At 55.5% G+C, this 23,939-nt stretch overlaps 1 protein-coding gene across 1 annotated transcript in view; it reads left to right on the top strand.

Annotated features, from left to right (window-relative positions):
• Positions 1-22,306, top strand: part of LOC131478847 (transmembrane protein 266-like) — a gene marked incomplete at its 3' end in the record, with an annotated part of 29,903 nt that extends 7,597 nt beyond the window's left edge. The window contains 7 exon segments of the mRNA XM_058659413.1: positions 2,184-2,338; positions 3,992-4,065; positions 10,465-10,521; positions 10,647-10,660; positions 10,662-10,783; positions 13,151-13,266; positions 22,117-22,306. Coding sequence (XP_058515396.1) covers positions 2,184-2,338; positions 3,992-4,065; positions 10,465-10,521; positions 10,647-10,660; positions 10,662-10,783; positions 13,151-13,266; positions 22,117-22,306 — 728 coding nt within the window.
• Between the last annotated feature and the right edge of the window lie 1,633 nt (positions 22,307-23,939).

The raw sequence follows: 23,939 nt of genomic DNA, 5'->3' as shown, positions 1-23,939 counted from the left end.
TCAGGGAGGACATTGGGGGGCGCCTCTGCTGGCGGCTCCGGGGTCAGCACTGCCCGCGGCGTCCTCCCCCTGCCAACACACCTGTGTCCTCCTGCCCAGCCAGCCGCTCGGGGGGTAGAGCCGGTGTGCAGGGCGCTGACACTGCCCCAGGTCCTCGCGAGCTCCCAGGGGCATGGTTCTCAGGCTTACCTGGGTCACTGGCGCTTGCTGCAACTTGCCGCCAGCCTGACAGGCAGGTAGCTGAAGTGGCCTGGTGTGTCTGTCGGTGGCCTGGGCGCTGGGGCTTGGGGGCTCCCCCGGTTATGTTGGGTGGAGCTGCAGCTGAGGAACGCTGCCCCGGAAGATGCGGGTCTTCCGGCCCCCTGGATCCCATCATTCCCCGCGTGGACTTCAATTGCATCCACCTGGGCTCTCACAGGACATGATGTAAAGCAGCAGATTGTGGAGACAGAAGTCAGCTGGGGCCAAGGCCGCGAGGTGCAGGCTGGGACCTGGGAGGTGGGTCAGGGGCTGGGGCCAAGGCCGCGAGGTGCAGTCTGGGACCTGGGAGATGGGGAGTGGGGGGGTAGGCAAAACCTATGGCAGCATTGGCCACACCTGCCCAGGGACTGGCAGTCTGAAAGCTCCCCGCCCCACTTCCTGAAGGGGGAGCCCTCCTTGCTCTGGCAAGGTTCTGCCCTGGAGGACCCTTGCCTGCAGAGTACCCCAAACTGTCCCTGCCTGCTGGACACTCAGCCAGGCCAGGAGGGCACTCCCCCAGATAGCCCTGCGGGCTTTATCCCCCCCCTTATTGCCACGCCCTTACTGCCTTAGTTGAAATGTCAGCTCAGGCCAGTGTTTGGGGTGACAATTAAGACAAAGACTCCACTTGGGGTGTCTGCATAACCCCCCATAACCAAAGGGCCTGGCCCAAGTTCCAGCTGTACTACTGATTGCAGCGTACTGTTAATGTGCACCCTTGGTGGGGAGGGCAGCTAAGTCCTCAGTGGGAGACCCCAGAGGGAGCCCCGGCTTTGGGTCTGGATCCAGGCCTGGCTGGTGCTGGCATTTGGGAAGTGAACCAGTACATGGAAGATCTCAATGTGTCTGGGTCCACCCATCTTTCAAGAGTTATTTTTTTTAATTGTAAATACAGATTTACAGAGAAGAGACACAGAAAGATCTTCCATCCCACTGGTTCACTCCCTAAATAGCTGTAGTAGCTGGAGCAGAGCTGATTTAAAGCCAGGAGCTTCTTCTGGGTCTCCCACACAGGTGCAGTGTCCCAAGGCCTTGGATCATCCTCCACTCCAAGCAGGGAGCTGGATGGGAAGTAGAGCAGTCGGGACATGAACTGACACCCATATGGGATCCTGGCTCATCCAAGATGCGGATTTAGCCATTAAGCCATCATACTGGGCCCTGTCCACCCATCTTTCAAATCCATGTTTTAAATTCAAAGAATGAATCCATGGTGACTGTCAGCCCCCTCCTTCACCATCCCCCAGGCCCTCGTGGACTCCTCCAGCACTTGCCAAAACTGGCCTTCCTCTCTCTAGGGGGCCAGCTCCCACAGCTTGTGTCTGTCCTGCAGTCTGTCACTGCCACAGGTATCTAGATAAAACCTTACAGAAAAGACGAGAACAAGCCCAGTTTCCTGCCGGGTACCCTGAACAGTCATAAGCTTTACCCTGCCCACTCTCCCTGCCCCCCTATGGCTGGGTCATGAAGAACTCCCCACCCCAACTCCAGCAATGCAGCTGCCACTCTCAGTCCGGTGGCACCGTGGACTCACCAGGAGGTGGCTGAGAATTAGTGTCATTGGGTTTTTGTTGTTTTGTTTAAGATTGATTTATTTATCTGAAAGGCAAATTTAGAGAGAGGTTGAGAAACCAAAAGAGAGATGGTGTGCTAAGCAGACAAGTTCCTCCTACTCACAGATTCACTCCCCCAAATGCCTGCAATGGCCGTGCTTAAGCTGAGCTTGAGGACAAAGCCAGGAGCCAGAACATTCCACCCAGGCCTCCACGGTGGAGGGCAGGAGCCCACTCCCCTGGAGTCAGCACCTGTCGCCTCCCAGGGCCTAAGGTTCGCAGAAGCTGGAATCAGGAGCCAGGGCTAGGAAAAGCAGTCCAGGCACTTCCCACTGGGAGATGCTGGGGCTGCCCAGCTCAGCCCGCCTCTCCCGGCTTGTGTCCCCGCAGGTCTAACTGGCTGAAGCCGTGCTGTGGGAAGCGAGCAGCCACGTGGCAGGTATTTTTGCTCAGTGCGAGTCTCAACAGTTTCCTGGTAGCCTGTGTAATATTGGTGGTGATTCTCCTGACCTTGGAACTGCTAATAGATGTAAAGCTTCTCCACTGTGAGTAGCCAGAGAGAATATGTCATGTGCACCTGCGTCCACCAGGGGGCCCCCTCCCACAACCCACCACCTGGCCCCAGGGCTTCAAAGGGGACCACCTTCTGCCCGGCACCCCTCTGTACCCAAGGGAGGGTCTCTTGAGCTGGGCCCCGCCTAACATTCCACCACCAGGGACTTGATGAGACAGTAAAAAAAAAAAAAAAGGCTGGGGGCTCCTGTATGCATCACACACACACACACACACACACACACAAACACTTTTGTTAGTATTTGGAATTTTCTGTAGCTTAATGGAGCTGTGTCCTATGGGACCACCACCAGTAACACTTAGATTCCTGGTGTGGTCATTCCTCCTGGACTAGCAAATTGAGATGCGGCAGTGGGGAGGGGAGGGGAGGGGCAGGTTAAGAGGCTGGCACTGGGAACTGGAATGTGGGACCACAGGAGCCATTGAACCCCCTCCAGAAGAGGGGGCCCAGCAAGCCCCACCCCAGTGGCTTCTGTCTGGTGGTCCTCACTGGGTTTTATGCAGCTCATGCTTCCTTAAGTGTCTTCACACTCCACCTGTATTCTATTAAACCATGCTAGAATCACCCCTCCCGCCAGCCCTGCTGGCCCCACTGCTTTTTTGCTCTGCTGGGGAAAGGCAGGGCTGAGGGGGCAGGTTGCAGCTGGGGTGGGTGGGGATCTTCGGTGGGGGGGGTCAGTGAAATAGAGAACTAGCCAATGCTGGAATTTTTTTCTTAATATGAAATCTCCAGGAGATTGGCCTTGGTAGGAGATCCAATAGCAACTCATAAAAGGCATGTTAAATCCCATAAAAATGCACAACCAGAGATTTATGGCTCTGTGTTCATGCAAACCATTTTTTTTTTAAAGCCCAAGAATTCACTGGAGAAATAATGGAGAGACTTTTGTGTTTTTTTGTTTGTATTTGAGTCACTCAGGGCTTCAGCTTCTTGGTTCCCACTGGTGTCCCTGTGACCCGGGACTGTAAAGAATCTGCCGCACCTCGGGGCTTGGTCGAAGGGGTGCACTGGCCCAAGGCCAGGGGGCCCCGCATCCCCCACCTGCACCTGGGATTGCACACCCTGGGCTGCCCTTCCAGTCTGGACAGTGTTCCCAGGGGGCTCACAGGGTGCCAGGCAGGCAGGCAGGCAGGCTGCTGAGAGTGTCACAGCAATTCTGTCCTCGCCACCCCTGCCTGGGTCCTTGCAATCTCTCTTCCCCACCTGTCCTGCGTCCTAGGTTCCAGCCACCCTGCTCCAGGCCTTGCCAGCGGAGATGTCCCTGGCTGGGACTTTCGGGAAAGGGGCACTAGCTGAAGGTGAGGCAGGCGGGACCCACAGCCAGCACCTTCTCCCGCCCACCGCTGCCGTTCATCCCTGAACCTGGTGGGGCAGCGGGAGAGGCCGTCTGGGCTGCTGGCACCCCATCTCCTTTCCCACCCCCTGCCCCCACCCCAGCCCTCTCAGCTCTGCCACGCAGGGTGCAACATTCCTCCCCACCCCTGTACCAGTTCCTGGGCCCCTGGGCAGCTGCCCTAAGTGGTTGGCTGTGGCTCTCTGACCCGAATGCTGCCACCTCTGAATGTCCCCGGGAACCGGCTCTGCCAGCTAGTGGCCCCTCCAATGGGCCCTTCCTGTGTTGCAGTTTCCAGCGCCTTCCAGTTCACTGGCGTCATTCACTGGATCAGCCTCATCATCCTGTCCGTGTTCTTGTCCGAGGTGGGTGACAACTCTGGCCCCTCCAACCCCCAATACCAGGGAAAACCAGGCTTTCCTGCCTGGTGGCAGGCCCTGAGGCCACACAGCAGGGAAGCGGGTGTGACACAGGGCACTGAGCTCCACAAGGGAACAGGGCCTCCTGTTGAGATCAAGCTGGACTTGATCCTGTGGGAACAGGAATGTCTCCTGGGCAACACCAGCTCCTCCTAATGGAGCCAGGGACTGGTCCAATGCACGGGCCACCAGCCCACCCCGCTGTGTGTAGGTCAGCAGGCTTGAGGGGAAGGCAGAGGTGATGTGAAGATGCCCACGGAGTTCAGGCTCACAGGGACATGCACAGGTGTTGTGGGAAATGGAATATGCCATTACTCCAATTCCAGTCTTCCCTTTATGAGGTAGGGGGTGGGGCCCTAATTGCATATGCAAAAAGGAGGCAGCATTGGGGTGGGGCTTCAGTACAAGTGATGTCAGGGTGTCTTGCACAGTGAGTGGGACTGAGCCGGGGCAGCAGGAGTGAGCCTGCAGCCACAGGCAGTGTGCGCAGAATAGGGCTTGGAGGTGAATTTTTGTGGCGTGAGCCGAAACCCAAGCAGTCCCAGAAACCCCTTGTAACACATCAGGAGAGAGCTGGGCTTTGTGGCCATGCTGCTGAGTGTGGCCAGGGGTGAGGTGGATGGGGCAGCCGGCCTCCCACGCACAGCACATCTTTGTGCACACCTTGGCTCCTGCAGTCCAGGGCTTGGGGGCCTGAGGCTCTGGAGCTGAGTAGCAGCTGCTCCCTGCCCCCCACCCTGTCCACCAGGTCCCTGTGGCCAGATGCCTCTATGCAGACCTTAGGGAATGTTCTGTGTGTGTGACTGCCAACAAAAATGTCTAGTCAGTTGCTGCGGCTCTTACCCCTTCATGCCCTAGGCTTGGTTTTTATGATCCTTGGGCCAGATTTATGACCCCATGTTATTTCAGGGTCCCTTCCTGTCGCCACCAGAGACAAACCACTTGAGACACTCTGGAGTTGGAGGGCTTCCCACAGGCTAGGGAGCTAGACAGCAGAGAGGAGTGGGCTCCCTGACCCTGGGGCCTAGTGGTGGAGTGACAAGGAGACCTGGCTCCCCAGAGTGTCACCTGGGTTCAACACCCTGTGCTGCCAGGTTAGGAGAGGACCAGGGACTGACCCCAGGCCCAGGGACTGGCAACAGTAAATGTCACTCCCTTGTTCTGAACTGCTGTTTTTGGTTCATAGCTTGGGGGTGTGGCTGTGGGTCAAGGGGCATCACCTCCAGCCTTCTCAGGCTTGGTGAGTGGGATTCATCCTCACAGCCAACCCCAAGAAGCTGGGACCCCAGGGGCTCCTGCCTTACCCTGAACCACGTCCCACTCACAGCTCGCCTGAGCTTTCACACAGCCTGGGCAGGTACACAGAGCATCCTACAGGAAACAGAAACCCAGAGGGGTGTGGCAAGCAGCCCAGGGCCTGCAGGGATGGCAGGGGCTCCAGACACAGGCTCCCAGAAGCAAGCTTTCTTTTGTGCAGACCTACCCCAGCCAGAGCTCAGGGGCTGTCCCAGCAGAGAGACTACTGAGCTTTGTCTGGGGCCCAGAGGACTGTGACGCCTCAAGGGGAGAGGGACGCTGTTTATTTTGAAAGGCAGAGTTACAAAGAAGAAGGAGAGAGAGACCTTTAACCTGCTGGTTCACTCCTCAGATGGTTGCAACAACCTGGGTTGAGCCAGACGAAAGCCAGGAGCTTCTTCCGGGTCTCCCACATGGGTGCAGGGGCCCAAGGTTTTGGGACGTCCTCCACTGCTTTTCAGGCATTAGCAGAGAGCTGGATGGGAAGTGGAGCATCCAGGTCTCAAACCAGTGCTCAAATGGGAGGCTATTGTCGTTTAAGCTACTACACCACAGCACTGGCCCTGGCACTTTTTATTTACTATTTTTTTTCCAGTCATCCAATGCTTGGAGCATTTTTAGACTACAAACGTATGTGTTGTTTCTCTAAAATTGAACTGTGTAGATGTACTGTATGTAAATTCTTCCAAAAGTCCATGGCAAATGGGGCTGAAAGGTGGGCTAATTTGGGTGGATAAAAGGTGTTGGAGTTTGTGCGTTGGAGTTTGCTCATAATATGCATGTTCATACATTTTCAAGAACCCCTCACGTGCATGAATTTCATCATCTTATATGCCAGTCACCTTCCCTCTTGGTGCCACTTCTCCTGAGCATTTTGCAGTGCCAGGGTGGCTTAGGTGGCAGCACTATTGATGTCCTTGTGGCTCTAGTCTGAGGTTCACCCTCAGCCCCCAACGGTACGTTGGCCCATGGGAGCCTGCAAAGAGAGCTCCAAACTGCTCATGGAAAATGGAATCAAGAGGTAATTTATTGAATCTGAAAGGGAGAGAAACAGAAATCGCCTGATTCTCCCACCTCCCCTAAATAGCTGTAATAGCTAGGCCTGAGCCAAGCTGGAGCCAGGGATTCAATGCAGGTCTCCCATGTGAGTCATAGGAACCCATGTGTGTGAGCCACCACCTGCTCCGGGCCAGGTCTGCATTAGCAGGAAGAACCAAAGTTTCCCAGGAGGGAAAGGACGGCACAGGTGTGTCTTGAGCTGCACGTGGCCACATCAGGTTCTATTCTTAGAGGGTATACCTAAGAAGCCGTTGAACTTGACTAGACAATAAGATGCTGGATTCTATGTTTGGTATATGCTTGCAATGGGGGAATCTCAACTGAACTTGAACTGTGGTTATGCAACAAGGTGGAGGAATCCACCATGGTGGGAGGGTTTAGGGAGGGGTGGGGAGAATCCCAGTACCTATGAAACTGTGTCACATAATACAATGTAATTAATGAATTTAAAATAAAATTAAAAAAAAAAAAAAAAAGAAAATGCCCAGACTGGTGCCTACTGCCTGGCAGGACCCCAAGACTGGGGCCATGCCCTGTTGCACCCTACTCTGAGCCCCACCCTTCCTCCATGGTCAGCTGGGATGACTCTTGTTCTCTCGCTCCCTGGGACACAGGCTCTGTGCCCAGTTGGTCAGCCCTCATCCCACCGGGAGAGCGTGTGGTGTGCCCATCACTTACAGGGGGGATAGATAATATGAATCTGGGAGAAAAAGGCTCATCCCGCACCCGATTTTTCCTCTCCTATTTACTGTCACTTGTGCTTTGTGGTTGAATATATAAAGAAGAGTCTAGAAACACAGAATGCACTTGTTTAGAAAAGGTCAAGCTGGCTCTTGCTGGGAGTTGGTACAAACTTACTGGACATCTGGACCAGGGATTGAACCTTGACAGGGTCTGGAGCCATCAGGCACCCCAAGCAAGATCTTAACCACAGTACCAAACGGCCACCCATCCGTGCTTTTCTGTGGTTGAGTGTGCCGTGTGGATGTTCCCAGTTTAACCCTCACATAGGGATTGGAGGAAGTTCTTCACTTTTGGCTAATAAAAAATAGTGCCATCCACTTCTCAGCACCCATCCCCATGTGATGGATTTGGAAATGGTGCAGTGAGTTAAGCCGCCGCTTGGCATGCCTACGGCCCACGTCAGCGTGCCTGTTTCCAGCCCCAGCCATTCTGTGCCGGCTAAACGTGCCTGGGAGGCAGCAGGTACTGGCTCAAGTACCTGGCTTTCCTGGTACTCATGTGGGAGACCTGGATGGATGTTTTAAGCTCCTGGCTATTTCAGGCATGTGGGAGGCTAGCCACAGCATACAAGATCTTGCTCTCCAGTAAATAATACTGTTTTAAAATCCCAGCCAAGTACAAGCAGTAAGTGCTACCTGCCTGCCATCACACCTGCTCTGTCACCCCACACTGCTAGGTATCCCTAGGGGTTCAGACTTTCATCTTTCCACCAGGCAGCCACCTCATTGTGGTGGGCCTGGGGAAGGGAGGAAGAACAGGTGAGAGGCTCCTGTTCAGGCTCTCACCTGCAGTGTGCCCTGAGGAAGCCATTTCACCTCTGAGCAAATCAAGCATCCTGGTCTATGAGTGACATTCAAGTGGGATTGTGGGTATAAACTTCCTCTGTTAACCTGGGTTGTAACAGACCAATGAGAAGGTCCCCAGGGTGATGGAGTGGGTGAAGTGCGTAAAATCTCTGTGACACCAGCTCAAGTCTCAGCTGTTCCATTTCTGATCCAGCTCCCTGCTGATGTGCTCAAAAGAGGCAGCAGAAGATGGCTCAAGTGCTTGGATTCCCTGTACACACGTGGGAGACCCAGATGGAGTTCCTGGCTCCTGGTTCAGCCTGGTCAGCCCCAGCTATTGTGGCCATTTTGGGAGCAGAGGATGGAAGTTTTCTCTCTGTCGCTCTCTTTGTGACTGATTTTGAAATAAAACAAATACATCTTAGAAAGAGAATGAGGAGGTCCCTACAGTCACCTGTGGCTCAGTGACACATCTATAGGAAGTGAAGTGACATGGGACAGCCTGTGATGACTGCACCCCAGCAGTGGCATCAGGGTACAAACCTACCCAAAGTAACATTTCCAAATTTCCCATTCAGCTCCCAGCCTATGCACCTGAGAAAGCAGCACAGGATACCCCAAGTGCTTGGGCCCCTCACCCATGTGTGAGACCTGGAGGAAGCTCCTGCCTCTAACTGGCCATTTGAAGAGTGAACCAGTGGATGGAAGATCTCTGTCTATCTCCCTGCCATTCTGCCTTTCCAATAAAATTTTTTTTTTAAATCTTTGAAATGAATAGAGCAGGGGTTGGCGTAAGTCAGAGTACTACAGTAAGCAGAGATCAGACACCGCACTGCCCCCATCTTGTTGTTTCCTTGGTGGTGGTCCACGAGGCTAAAACTGGCCAGTGAGGAAGCTAAGGGGGCCAACTTTAGAGACAGCAGTCTCCCGACCCACATCCGGGTACATGACACACACTGGAAGGCAACTTGCTTAGTTGGCATGCTGGGTTCTGGAGGGAGACTTGGCGAGCTGGTGGCAGAAAGACTGTGTGGGGCCTGGACTTGGGGCCAGCCTGCAACAGCAAGGGATCCCCAGGGTTCCAAGCCAGAAGGAGCTGGACACACAGCCTTTTCCAGCCAGTGGAAGGCACGGTTTAGCTTAGAAAGATCATGGGGCAGTGGGGATGGGAGGTTAGGGAGAAGGACTTGGGGTGACAGAGAGCAGGTAAGGGGTCCCCTGCAGTCCCCAGGGCCTCTGGCTGAGCCCCCAAGGCGGTGACACTGCTGGCTGGGCTGAGGACAGCTACTCAGGAGAGGAGTCGAAGCCATAGCCATGGGCTTGGGGACTCCAGAGTCACCAAGGCTGCCACCATGGGGGAGGGGGTCCCAGGGACACAGGGGGTCCCAGAAGAAAAGAAACCAGGGTCCTGGGTGACAGACAAAGGACAAGAGCCTGGCCGAGCACACAGGAAGGGGAAGCTAAGGGGGTGTGGGGAAGTGGGATGACTGGGAAGCTACGGAGGCACTCTTCAGATTGAGGTGGCCTGGGAACTGTGAGCAGGGGCCAGGGAGAGGTGGAAACACACACACACACACACACACACACACACACACACACACCTGGCTTTCAAAGGTAGAGCCTAAAGGAGACCCATTTCCAGGAGAGGTTTTTGGCAAGGGGGTTTATTGAGACTGTTCCCATGAGGAGTGGAAGCTGGGCGCGAACCTCCCGCACCTGTGCATTTCTCCCCTAGGCCCAGGACAGGCCCTTGAGCCCGTGGGTGCAGCAACCCTGGGGTGGAGCTGGGAGCGAATGCCTGTGAGAGGCTGGACCAGTCCGTGTGCTCCTGTTTTGACAATGGCTGCCCCCAGGGGGCGCTCGTGCACCAGCCACTGGCCTTCCCTAGCCATCTGTTCCACGCTGTGTGGACTTGAGCGTGGCAAGGGCTGTTCCTCTCTCTCTAGGTTCACTTGTAGCTGGATCCTGGGACCCATGGCTTCCTCCTGCTGTCCAACGATAGCCCCGGGCAAAACCTGCCCAAGAGCATATCTGTGCTCTTTTTTTTATAGTTTATGTATGTGTTTGAGACACAGAAAGACACAGGGATGAGCCATGGATTCCCATCCACCGGCTCAGCCACAACAGGCACATCTGGGTTACATCAAAGCCAAGACGAGGAGCCCCTCCTAGCCTCCCTCTTGGGTGGCGGGGGCTTCGTTCTCCACCGTGGGACACAGAGAAGGCTGGCATGGGGTTGGGAGTTGTGAGGGGTGCACTGGGGAGTGGCACAAAGAGGAAAGGCAGAGGGGCCACCTGACCCATTGCAGGTGAGGTGGTAGGGGGTAGGGAAGACCCTCCCCTGAGACTGAGTGCTCTTGACCTTGAGTTCTGGAATTTTCTCAGTGGGGGAGAAGTAGGGGGCTGCTGCAGAACCCTAAACCCTCTCTCTCTCTTTCTGTTTCTCCTCCGCACCTCCCAGACTGTCCTGCGGATTGTGGTGCTTGGCATCTGGGATTACATCGAGAACAAAATCGAGGTAAACACTGGAGCCACCCACGGCCCCAGCCCAGGGGGTCCTCCTCACCCTTGACCATGGGCAGGGTTTCTGACTCTAGGGCTGGCGGCAAGACCCAGGGTGCTGAGGTTCGCCTCCCCTCACAGGTGTTTGACGGGGCTGATCAACCTGTCCCTGGCCCCGATGGTGGCGTCCACGGTGGCCAACGGGCCCCGGAACCCCTGGGACGCCATCAGCCTCATCATCGTGCTCCGGGTGTGGCGCGTGAAAAGAGTCATCTATGGTGAGTGTCCTGGTGGCGGCCAGTGCAGCTACTCACAGCACATGCAATGACCCGCCCTTCTGGGGGCAGCCACGTGTGTCCCTGCCCACCTGCTCCTGGGACCATGACTAAGTTTCCCTCTGCCCTAGGACAGAGTCAATTCCCTCCCCAGTGTCACTGTCCCCTAGGTCAGGACCCCGCACACCTTAGGTCTCCCACGTGGGTGCTGGGACCCAAACACTTGGGCCATCTTCTGCTGCTTTCCCAGGGACATGAACAGGGAATGGGATTGAAAGTGGGGCAGCCGAGACTCAAACTGGTGCTTATATAGGATGCAGGTGATGGTCTAAACCCACTGCGCCACACTGCTGGCCGGCCCCTACCCCCAAAGCCCTAGATTTTCATTGCAGATGGTGGAGGTTATGACTTGGATTGGTCCCCAGGGATGAAGGCAGGCAACTAGGCCTCCAGGGTCTCCCATGCCCTGGGGAAGTACCCCTCCCTGGCCTCCCACCCCACATCCCAGCTCATCTCTCATCAGGGAGCCCCTAACCTGGAATTTTCATGAAAGTGGAATGTGGTTGGGTCCTGGACTTTGGAAATCCAGAAGACCCTGGGTGGGGGAGGAGGAGAGGGAGGGTCATCTTGCGCATTCCTCTCATCTGACAGATAGGCAAGCTGAGGCGAGAGGGCTGAGGGCTGCTTGGCCCCATGCGAGCAGCCCTGGACCGCTGAGAGCATCGTCCTCTGCAGGACAGGGCAGGGTAGGGTGGTGCGTACTGCATCATGCCAACTGCAGACAGCTGCATGGTCGCACAGCGTCCTCTCTGAAGGTAGCGCTCCCCCTGGCTGTTCCCCTTCTCCCCCACCGTGAGAGGCATGCTGGTGACACCCATGGATGTCACTTGGCTGTTCTTGTCTTGGGCAGAGCCAAGGAGGCAGTCCCTGGGCCTGGAGCCGGGGAAGGCCACTGCCAACACAGTCCTGAATTTCCCCTCTGCATGGATGCTATTGTGTCAGCCAGGGAGCACCTGGGAGGCTTCGGGGTGTGTGGCAACATGGAAGGTTAGAGAACATGGTGGTCAGATGAGGGACCCAGGCCTCCAAACAGCCAGGAAGGGTTGCATTCTGGAAGGCGCAAGAAGGGTGTGACAGTCAGGTCAATGTTAGGAGTTGAGACTGAGACATCCGGGAGCTCAGGGCTGATGAGCTGCAGAGAACTACCTGGGAAAGCCCCCCGGCCCTCCCTCTCCTGGGCACAGGATGTCTCCTCTGGGTCTTCCTATGTGTGTATCAGTTACAGAGGTGGGGCAGTGCTTTAAGCCACCTTTTGCAATGCCCACTGCCCTGTACTGGGGACTGGCCAAGTCCTGGCTCCTCTGTTTCCAATCCAGCTCCTTGCTAATGTCCCTCCCTCCCTCCCCTCGGGAAGCAGCAGCAGGTGATGGCTCTAGTACTTGGGACCCTGCCTCCCATATGGGAGATCTGGGCTCCTGGCTTCTGCCGGACCCTTCTCCCCTCCTCCACTCCCTCTCTGTCACTCCGCCTTTCAGTCACATAAGCACGTCTTCACGAGTGTCGTGGACTCACAGAGGTGAATGATGATTTAGACAAAGCCTTTTGTATTCTGGTGACTGGGACAGGCGCTCCTGTCCACATTAGTGGAGAAGTCTGTGTGTGGGTGGGTGTCTTCCTGTCCCCTAGTTTTAGAGTGGGATTCCCAAGCCAGGTGGTCCCTCTTTAACATTTGCCAGGAAGCACCAAGCTGCTCTCCACAGTGGCTGCACCTGCTGTGGATGAGGGGCGTAACACTACCTCCTGAGACAGACAAGCCGACAGAAAGCTCCCAGCCACTGGTTCACACCGCCAAATGCGCACAACAGCGCTGGTGGGCTGGGCTGGGCTGAAGCCAGGCACTCAATCTGGGTCTCCCACGGGGGTGATAGGAACTCAGCTACCTGAGCCAAGTACCTGCTGCTAGCCAGGACTTGCATGGACAGGGAGCAGCGGTCAGGAGCCAGCTTTGGGACTGGACCTTCAGGCCTCGGATTTGAGCCAGGCGTGTCTTAACCACTGCATCAGTTGCCCCCTCCCAAGCTGCCTTCTCAGGAAGCCACTGGCTCCTGTTTTTGACCCCAGAATATGGCCTCATGCCCAGGCCATATTGCAGGTAGCTCTGCACTAAGCCCAGTGAAGGGTGCCACCACTGTGGACAAGGAGGGAGACTGAGTTACGGGTGCAGCTTCAGGATGCCTTGAGTTCTGTCCTCCCCCACCCCGCCCCACTCTCCATCCTGGGGGGACTGAGTCTGGGGCCCACACTTGCCCCTCGGCCCAGCGAGCCCTGCTGCTGCTGCCGAGCTGCTCACAGGGCTGCCCCCCCCTCCAGCCTACGTGCTGCCGGTGAAGGTGGAGATGGAGACGGTCATCCAGCAATACGAGAAGGCCAAGGCCGTCCAGGACGAGCAGCTGGAAAGGCTGACACAGATCTGTCAGGAGCAGGGAGTAAGGCACCACCACCTCCCCTTCTGCCCACTGCTGTCCACTGCCTTGCTGGGGCAGCCCAAGTCCCGGGGCTGGGACATCTCCCTGGTCACCTGGGTGACACTGCAGCAGACTCCGCCAGTTCATCTTGAAGGTTGCTGAGCCTCCCACAGGGTGCCAGTTGCCACCCACGATGCCCACACACCATGATGAGAGGCTGGGTGTGCTCTTAGCTCTTAAAGATGGCTAGTGGGCCCTGTGAGGGCCCACCCTGGGATGTGGGGACCCTTGGCTTCTGGGGGGAAAGAGGGGGCTGCTGCCGATTGCTCCATGAGCCTGAGACGCTAAACCCAAGGCTGCCAGGCTCAGGGCCCAGGCCAGCCCAGAGCTGCCTGCCTCATGTAGGCCTGGGTCCTCTGGCCACCCCTGGGCACCTCCCTCTCTATTCCCAGGCACCCACCAGGGGCAACCATGGCTTCTCCATCTGCCCCCATGGTGCCCCAGCCCCAGGCCAGCCCTGTCCACCTTTGGTTCTTAGAGGATGTGTGTTCAGATGCATCACTCCTCTCCATTTTTTAAGGAATGTTCCTCACAAAGAGACCTCTGAGTAATGTTCCCAGGGGGACATGCATGTCCTGGGAAGGACCCTCAGGGGATACTACAGCCCTTGGCTTGCTGCTCAAAGCCAGCAGGCTCCATTCTGGGCTGGTGATGGGCATCAGGGATGCTAGCCTGGTCAGGACAGGGCCCTATTCTCCTGGGACTCGGGGAGCTGGGCTGTTGTTGCATACCAGGGCGACACCTGCTATGATGCAGACTTCATAAGACACATGCTTGGGGGCTCTGTGTGCCAACACGGGGAAGGCCTGCAGAGGAGCTGGCATGGAGTTAGAGCCACCTGAGATCTGGGCAATGTGTGGGTGGGGCACAGGTGTGGGCATTGTATCTGGGGAGCTGTAGGCTATTCTGAGTGTGGGCGAAAGGGCAGGGATGGGAGGCAAGCTTGGGCAGGGCCTCCAGGGATAACCAGGGTGTTAGAAGTGGGATTGGGGGTTTCTTAGGCTGGCTTCTGGAGTTTTCTGGCTGCTGTTGGGGGTCAGGGCCCACTGAGGTGAGAGAGGTCCTGCGTGTGGGCAGAGAAGGAGATAGAGGAAGGAATCTCTTTCAAGCCCAGAAGCTGAGGGTGAGCAGTCCCCAGTCTACTCCTCGTGGGCCAGCAAATGTTCTGTTTTGCTGGGCTTGGCCTCATGGATCCTCCAGCACAGGTCCACTCCTGGAAGCCCATAGCTCCTTCCTACTTCCTGGTCTGGCAGAGAACACCTGCTCCCTGCTGTACACACCACATCAACAATGCATGAGCCATGCGGGCAGAGCAAACATCAACATTTGCCAGTGTCAAGCAGCCTTCCCCCTCCTCCCACCCACACAGAGATTCCACCACAACCCCTGGTCCTGGCCTATCCCACTCCCTACCCAGTTGGAACCCCGGTTCCTGCCATCTTGGTTTGGTCATGCCCTAGGAATGTGGCCTCCTCCCCAGGGAGCTGGGAGATGCCCACAGACTGCACAGAAAGGTGCCAAAAAATGAAGACAGATTCAATCCGCCACCCCCTTCCCAGGCACTGACATCTGGGACACAGATGAACAGAAACCAACCAAGGGAACCTGGTAAAAATACCTGAACCTGTCATCTTGGTTAAGGTGGCAAAAAGGGCCAGATGGGATCCCAGTGGGGCCATGGCAGGGTGGGGGTGGAGGAGTTGCCTGGCCAAAACTTGGGGCCTTTGTGGGTCACCAGCCAGGCTGTGCCCCAGGAACAAGAAGGCAGAGACCCTGCATCTTCAGCTGTACTTTGAGACCCACCTGGACAGCCAAACCCCTGAAGACGTGACTCTCAGCCGAGGAGTGTCACAGGAGCAGGTGTGTGTGCCCAGGAGGAAGAACAGTCTCCTTGCACAGTGACCTAATCCAGAACATGGGGACCACACTATTGCCCACTCCCTGCAGGAGGCTCGGCAACACATGGCCTGTCTCCTGAGCAAACAAAATGCCTGGGCATCTCTGACAGAGGGAACTGGGGCTGGGAGGGGGCCTTCTCAGGCCCTTGCCCCAGCTTCTGGCCACTCTGGCTATTGTTGGTATGTGGGGAGGGGCTACCCCCTAAACCCTGCTGCTTCCCTAAGAAAAGGCCTGGGAGCTTGCACACAGAGGGCTCACCTTTGTGCTCAGAGAAGGAGCTGAAAAACAGGAATAGCAGTAGGGAAACCTCCGGAAAGGGGTCTGCTGTTGTTCCAGGGGGCTCCTTCCCATCCTGCAATTCAGCACAATGGCCTGTTAGATGGAATATTCTAGCCCTCCATCCACCCTGGAAACTGTGTGTGTGTGTGTGTGTGTGTGTGTGTGTCAAACTGGAAGTAATTTGTAAAGCGGCTGATAGCTTCAGTGACAAGCCCATTTAGCTGATAAAATTAGCCATCAGAGGAATAATTTATGTTATTCTTTTGCCAAAATTTAGATTTATGGCCACCCACCACCCCACCCCCATCATCTTCACAGTGGATGGAGAGGGGCCAAGGTCCTTCCCAGTGTCACTGGGCACCTAAATCATGTGTTTGTAACTGCCTCCGATTTTTACTGCGACCAACAACGGTGATGCCAATGGAAATAAACATTGGGTGCTGTGCCAGAAGCAGATGGGTCGGAAAGCAGGGCAGTCGGTGCCGACCGCACTAATAGGATGCAATAGGGTTATTGCTGTTGCATTAGACCCCATCGAGCTTTTGGCCCAAGTGTGCATTGATCAGGCCCAGGGCCTGTGTTGACTGAACTCCTTAGCCAGCCCATTAAGGAGCGCTGGGTGTGGCTGCCCAGCTGCCTGGACAGGTCTGGTCCCACCTGGGCAAATGTTAAAAGCCTGGCCCCTCCAGTAATGCATGCAGAGGACTTCCCTGTGGACCCTGCCTGATCTGGGTAAATTCTCTAATTGGAAATGCTTTGTGATGTGCATTTAGGTAGGGCTCTGGGTGTGCCTTATTTCTTCTTAACTCTGGGCATGGTCTCAGGCCTGTCTGTTGGTGGAATACTCGCTCCACTTTGTCACCCAGGCCACCACTGTGCACCTTTTTTTCCAAGGGCTATGCTGGCCCTTGCCACTCATTCTGAGCAGGTGTCTGGGTAGGGACTTTTTGGCATTTGTTGTCTGTTAAGGGTGTCTTAGTTTATGAGACTTGTGGCTTGAGGTTTCTTATTAGGTTTGGAAGGTTCTTGTCTGTGACTTCTCTGTTCAATTGATCCTACCCATTCTCTCATTGCTCTCACCCTGGGGTTCTAAATGTGAGTATGTTACATCATTTGATCAACATTCACACCTCTGTTACAGCCTGTCCTATTCCCCTATTTTCTCTCACCTCCCACCTCTGTCTTCTTGCTGTAAGCTCTGATAATTCTCTAGAAACCTATCTTTAAGTTTAACAAATCTGTCTTCTACTATATCCAGTATACTATGAATCCCATCTACCCATATACTTAATATATAATAACATTATGCGTGTGATATATATTACGTATTGTTTTCAAAATTTGTATCTGACTTTGAGTCTAGTTCTCTGAAGAAACAGTGCATTCATTTTGTCCATCTTTTCCACTATTTCCTTTAACATATTACTGATATTTATTTTTTTTTAAAGTTAGTTGAATAGCAGAGTGACAGAGACAGATCCCCCGTGCGCTGGCTCCCTTCCCACATGGCCACAGCAGCTGGGTCCAGGCTGAAGCCAGGAGCCCAAAATTCCATTCAGGTCTCCTGTGGGGCGGCGGCGTAGGGGTCTGAGCTACTGGGCCATCATCTGTTGCCTTCCCAGAGCAAGGAGGTGGGTCGGGAGTGAAGCAGTTGGGACTGGTCCTGGCTTTCTGATATGGGATGATGGCATTGCAGGTGGTAGCTTAGCTCAAGACACCAAAATACCAGCCCCTAATCAGTTATTTTGAATTCCCTATCTGTTAACTCAAATGTTTATACAGGCGAGCTTCTGTGTGCTGCTTTACATATTGGTCATCAACCACTTTTCCTGCTTGTTGGCATGACTAGTCATTCTTCCTATAGGCAACACACTGTTGATGACACACGAAGATTCTGGCTTGCGTTATCTGACACTGAAGAGTTGGGTCTTCTGTGAATGGGACATTCCCAGCAGGAAGCCAGAGACAGCACAGAGAGCACTTGTACTTTGTCCCCACCCAGGTGCTGCTCTGGGGCCGGTGCAGACAGAGCTCGCCACAGACTCAGCACTCCTCCACTCACCTTACTGGCCACCCAGTGAGGCTGAGGTGCCGAGGCACACGTGGACCTACTCAGGGTCTGGGTTCAGGCTCCTGACTGCCCTGGAGGGTGTAACCCCTGACCTGTCCTGGCCCCTGAACTCAATGAGTCCCTCCCATCCTGCTCAGAGGGCTACAGGCCCCCGTAGTCCTGAGGGCTGCCAGTAGGGTTATGGGACCCTGCTTTGCCACGGGTGCACTGTAGCTTCTGGCCTTTCCATCTTCTGTCCAGCATGGAGGCCACTCCCCATCTGAGGGGTCCTGATGTGCTGGGATCCCTTGATGACCTGGAAGTTGGCTTTGAGGAGCACTCATGTTAGAATGCATCCACATGCATCCAGAACCACTCTCTGAAAGTCACACCAGAGTCTTCTAGGGCCATCACAGCTGAGGTCAGAGCTCAGAGCAACCAGACCCCTCTGCGGTGCTCCTGGGAGGAGTCACTGGCTCCTCACAGTGAAGGACTGAGTGCACCCAGCCACTTCCACTCTCTCGACATAAAGCATTTCAATCTAAGCCATGTGCCTCTTTCCACCTCCGCGATCACCTCCAGACTGGACTGTTGCCATGGCCCCCCTGGCCTCGTGTGGTCCACCATCTACTCTGCTATCTTCACAGTCCCTTCACAGCCTGTCACTGCACGCTGCCTCCACCACTCCAATATTCAGGCCAAAGCATACCAGTGGCTTCTGTGGCTCTTCAAATACAGGCAGACTCTGTCCTTCACACGCCCTGATGTGCTGTGAGGCTCGGCTAATGGGGCCCCTGCCACCTCCCCAGCCCCTCTGAACTGTCAGCTAGCTCTCTGTTCTACACCATCTGCTGCCAGCCCCACCCCAGGGCTCCCCGGCTCCCCACGGGATTCTTGTCCTTCTGCCTTTACTTGCACTCACCTCTCAGCTAGGGGAGGAAATCTCATTCTAAACCACGGAACAGTTTCAATGTGGACCCTTGTTTTACCTGGCCTCTTGGCAGGTGACTAGGAGAACTACCACATGTTTGGAGTTTGCCTCTTCAGCTTAGGACATGTTTCTGTGTGTGGGCCTGCATGTGGGGGCTCAAGCAGGGCCAGTCCTGGCTGGCCTCTGACTGTCTGGCCAGAATTCCAGTGGGACACTCTTGGGCAGCTCCATATCAATTACAAGCCATCAATAATGCATCCTTTTAGAGTGGCCAGGAAGCCATTAGCCAGGCCTGTGGGGCCAGATGCATGGGCTTGGAGAAAGTGGACAGGGTGTGCCCATAGGAAGTTCAGATCACGCAGGGCCAGGCAGGACTCCCAGGCCAGTAAGGCTGGGAAGGTTGCCTTACAGGCCCTCTGAGATCTGCTGCCAGAGGGGTAGCTTGCATGCTGTCCCCCTACACAGAAGGCACCCAGTCATGAAGCAACCCAACCCTGTTTTCTGGCCCTTTGAAGCCCCCAGCCCATGTAACTACTTGGTTTTGAGGTCCCAGAGCCTGAGATCAGAAATTAGGGCTGAGTCTGGGACTAGGGTTAGAGGATCAGAGCCCCAAGTGTGTCTGGGATCAGGAATCAGGGCTCAGAGTATGTCTGGGATCAGGGCTCAGTGTGGCTGGGATCAAGGCCCTGAGTATGGCCAGCATCAGGGCTTAGGGCATGGCCAGGACTAGGACTTAACCAACGACCAGGGTCAGGGGCCAGTGTGTGGCCAGGGTCAGAACTTCATGTGCAGCTAGCACTGAAGTTCAGTCTTGGTCTCAGCTTTGGGCTAAGGTCAGAGCTCATACTGTAGCTAGAGTTTGGGGCTTGATCTAAAGTACAGAATTTCATGCAATTAACAAGTTTCATGCCTTTGCTTATTCATTTTTAATTCAAGACTGTTTCTTGGGTGCCTCCTGGGCACCAGGCACCAAAGCAGACCCGGGGTGTGAAAACTCTGGCGGGGAGCGGAGAACAGAAGAGTTGCTTGTACAGCTGTGGTATACACTTCCTCTCAGCTCCCTGTGACATCCTGACGACAGTCTACAGTCGCTGACATCACACAGACTCCTCTTCAAGCCCATTCCCTCACCAGCACATGGCTCCCTGGGGGCAGAAGGAAGGGGATGCTGGGAGTCCCTAAGGGAAATGGTGATGGAACCACACCCTGCTCTCCTCCCCCAAACGCCACTCAAATGATAGGAAGAGAAAAAAGAATCATAAAGTACAGAGAATCATAGAGAGACAGGTGGCTAGGAGAGGGTAGAGAGCAGACAGGAGACAGCTGATCTAGCGGACTGCAGATGGGAGAGTTAATTACTAGGGCACCTGCTGCAGGGGTCAGGGGAGGCATGACTAATTCTCCTTTGAAAACCCCTGGAGTCCAGGAAGAAGGAGACGGGGTGAAGCTGGCCTTGAGGCAGGGCTTTGGCTAAGTCTGCACACAGGGGCGGGCTCTTTTTTTTTTTTTTTTTTTTTTTTTTGCAGTAGTTGGGATACCGACACCGCTTGGGGTACCCACATCTGATGCTGCGGTGCTCTGTTTCTGATCAGATTCCTACTGGTGTACACCCTGGAAGGCTCAAATACTTGGATCCCTATCAGCCATGTGGAAGACCTGGATGGAGTACTGGGCTCCTGGATGTGGCCTGGCCCAGCCATGGGTAGGTATTACAGGAGATCTATATCTATGTCTGTATCTTTATCTATCTATATAGATAATACAGATATAGATATTAAGGATTCATTTATTTTACTTGAAAGAGTTAGTAAAGAGAGAGATCTGCCACCCATTGGTTCACTCCCCAAATGGCCAGAGCTAAGCCAGGCCAAAGCCAGGAGGCAGGAGCTTCCTCCAGGTCTCCCACATGGGGACAGAGTCCCAAGGCTTTGGGTCATCCTCGACTGCTTTCTCAGGCCATAAGCAGGGAGCTGGATGGGAAGTGGAGCAGCTGGGACTCAAATGGGCACCCACATGGGATTAGCCACTATACCACTGCACCAGCGCCTGCTCAGGACATTTAAGGACTGGATCAGCAGATGGGGGAGCTCTGTCCCTTTGTTCCCCCTCTCTCTACCTGTATAAATCAAATGGAAATAAATCTTTTTCAGAAATGTGCACACAAAATATTCAAGTGTAGGTTAGGCAGAGGTGCACTAACCATCCCCAGTTCCCTCCACCCGCCCTCCCCATCTCATACTTTCCTGCACAGTACAGAGCCAACTCGAGGTTTTATCCATAGGCAAGAAACTAAAGGCCTCTCTGGGAAACCTGAACAATGCCAGAGAGAAAGCCCACAGACACTAACCCAGAGTGGCTGCTGGATGCCAGCTTTGCTGGTGTTCGTGACTGCTTTTATTAGTGTGCATGTTTGACTTTCCTAAAGAGAAAAACTAAGAGAACATTAAAATAAACACACACAAAATGCCAGAAGGTGGTAAGCATGATGCCGAGCACTCAGACAGGCTGCTGTGACCCACGGCCTGGGCCAGCTACCTTCCACGAAAGGTCAGGGGTTGTAGGATGAAGAAGCAGTTGGGGAAATGACCCTGAGAGCGCATGGTCTCTGAATCTTCAAGGGACAGTGAGCTTGTGTGGAGGGGCTGGCAATGGGAAAGAGGGTGAGACTGTTGGCCAGGTGGGCACTGGCAGACAGTGCACCTACAAGGCTTCGGGAGTTTCCCAAGAGAGGTGGGACACCATGGCGTTTGAGTGACAGGGACGTCGCAGTCTGCAGTGATCTTATGGGACCCTCATGGCTCCAGCTGGGAGTGGGGAGGGCCGGTGCTGGTGGGGGATAAGGAGTGTGGCTGTCCAGGTGCAGGCGAGTGCTGGCCGTGGGGACAGTGGACACCGGGGAGGAGGCAGCCATGGCCAGCACTTGGAGGTAGAGCTGGACTGGGGCACAGGTGTTTGGGTGAGGGAGAGTGACAGGCCATGTACACTTGAAGAAGGTGCAGCTGAAATGGACTGAGGCTATCGGAGGAGCAGGTTTCGCTCCTGTTTCCAGCAGCTTGAGTTGGCATTGGAGGTGTGGGCCTGACATTCCGGGAGAGGTCAGGACAGGCTGCGTGTACTTGGCCATCACCAGCCAGGAGGGAACTTCCAGTTGGGGAGGGCAGGCAGGGCAGGGGAGGTGGGAAGGAGGGGGCAGGCAGACAGGGGGCTGTGCATGCTCCCGGCTGCTGCCCCTTGAGCAGAGGACACAGAGTTCTCCCTGCCCCAATGCCCTACCCCATCTTTTAATGTCACAGTCCAGTTACCCCGAATGCCAACAACCACAAGCCACAGACACAGAAGGCCAAAATTAAACCAAAATTAAAATGTGTGGTTTTCATAAAGCCCCCTGATGGGGCAACCCAGGTCCTTTAAAGAGGTGAAAATTTATGAAAAAGGTTGGGGAGGGAGAGACAGATCCAAGGCCACATGGCCAGAGCGCGGCAGGGGACAGAGCAGGCGGGGGCCCTAGACCAGGGTGGGCTCGTCCGATGGACACGCGCACGAGGCAGTCACTTTACCAACTCACTCCTCCCCTTTGGGGACAAACCCTGCCAGGGTTCCTGTCCCCCACCTCCCCACCCAGCCGACGTGCCTGGCCCTTCTCCCTCTGCAGTTTGAGATCCGGCAGCTGCGTGCACACTTGGCGCAGCAAGACCTGGATTTGGCCGCGGAGCGGGAGGCGGCGCTACAGGACCCGCACGTGCTACGCCAGCCACACAGCCGCTACAAGGTGGTGGAGGCCGGCGTGTGGGACGAGGAAACGGTGGCCGAGAGCGGCGTGGAGGAGATGCTACCCTCGCCAAGTGAGCCTCCGGAAGTGGGTCTCAGTGCTCCTGCCGCGTCCACTGCGCAGCTGTGCACCTGCGCCCTCTGCTTCGTGCCTGATGCGGGACATTCGGAGGTTAGCACCATTAAACCAAGGGAAATTGTTAGGGAATGTGGGCCTCTGGCCCAGGGCCACAGGACTGTAGAACACAGCAGATAGAGGCTCTGATCTCTTGCTGACTGACCCCAAGAATGTAGCTGTGACCCCTGCAGGTGGCCTTGGTTTTCCCATGCAGAGTGTTGCCCTTGGTGAAGAAAGGACCTCGAGGCTCTGCTACTGGCCTGGGGGATCAGTCACCCTCTTAACACCTGGGACGTGCAACAAAATCGTTTAGCCTGCAGAAGCTGGAGAGGCTGGGTGGCTGGCAGTGAGGCCCAGGGGCTGTTGGAGAGGCTGGGTGACTGACAGTGAGGCCCAGGTGCTGTTGGTGATGTTGGGTGGCGGGCAGTGAGGCCCAGGTGCTGTTGGTGATGTTGGGTGGCGGGCAGTGAGGCCCAGGTGCTGTTGGTGATGTTGGGTGGTGTGCAGTGAGGTCCAGGGGCTGTTGGAGAGGCTGTTGGTGAACAGTGAGGCCCAGGGGCTGTTGGTGATGCTGGGTGGCTGACAGTGAGGCCCAGGTGCTGTTGGTGATGCTGGGTGGCGGGCAGTGAGGTCCAGGGGCTGTTGGAGAGGCTGTTGGTGAACAGTGAGGCCCAGGGGCTGTTGGTGATGCTGGGTGGCAGGCAGTGAGGCCCAGGGGCTGTTGGAGAGGCTGTTGGTGAACAGTGAGGCCCAGGGGCTGTTGGTGATGCTGGGTGGTGGGCAGTGAGGCCCAGGGGCTGTTGGTGAGGCTGGATGGCGGACAGTGAGGCCCAGGTGCTGTTGGTGATGCTGGGTGGCGGGCAGTGAGGCCCAGGGGCTGTTGGTGATGCTGGGTGGCAGGCAGTGAGGCCCAGGGGCTGTTGGTGACACTGCAGAACTGGGGACAGTGCGGTCCAGGGGCTATTGGTGACACTGGGCTAAGGCCCAGGGCTGTTGGCAATGCTGCACGACTTGAGGCAGACATCTGGGGAAGAACAGGGCAGGGGCCTCACTTCGCACTTGCTGTCTCTGGCTTGTGCCTAAGCCTTCTGCGTCAGCAGGATCTGGAGGTGGGGGGATCACCTGCTCCCTCAGAGTACCCTCCCCTCTAACTGATCCCACAGCCGCTCTGCCAGTCTAGGACTCTACTGTACCTTCACTGGGAATTATTCTGGACAGTTTTGAATGGAGGACTTGCACCTTCCTGTCTCACATTTGATGGAGCAAGCTTTGTTTCAAACCCCCAACTTGGGGTCTTCTGTCCTGGTTTGCTGGGGCTTATGCAGGTCCCCGTGCCCGAACCCCATGGTCCCGGATACCTGACCACCTCAAGTCATCTGGAGCAGGCAATCACCCATCCTAGTCTGGGCTGACATGGGTTCTTCCCCCGAGAGAGGGAGGGAGAGAAAAAAAATAGGGAGAAAGGGAAGGAGAATGGATTCCAGCAGCAACGGTTCCCTGCCAGCAGATGGGACAGACCAGGGGCTGCAGAAAGCAGCTGCCCCTCCATCTGATCTGCACCAAAGTGCTGAGTGTCACACGCCACCAGG

Source organism: Ochotona princeps, unplaced genomic scaffold, assembly GCF_030435755.1.
Source record: "Ochotona princeps isolate mOchPri1 unplaced genomic scaffold, mOchPri1.hap1 HAP1_SCAFFOLD_135, whole genome shotgun sequence".
NCBI classification, from domain to species: Eukaryota; Metazoa; Chordata; class Mammalia; order Lagomorpha; family Ochotonidae; genus Ochotona; species Ochotona princeps.
The sequence above is the reverse complement of the archived record's forward strand: the minus strand, read 5'-3'. Positions and strand labels throughout refer to the sequence as shown.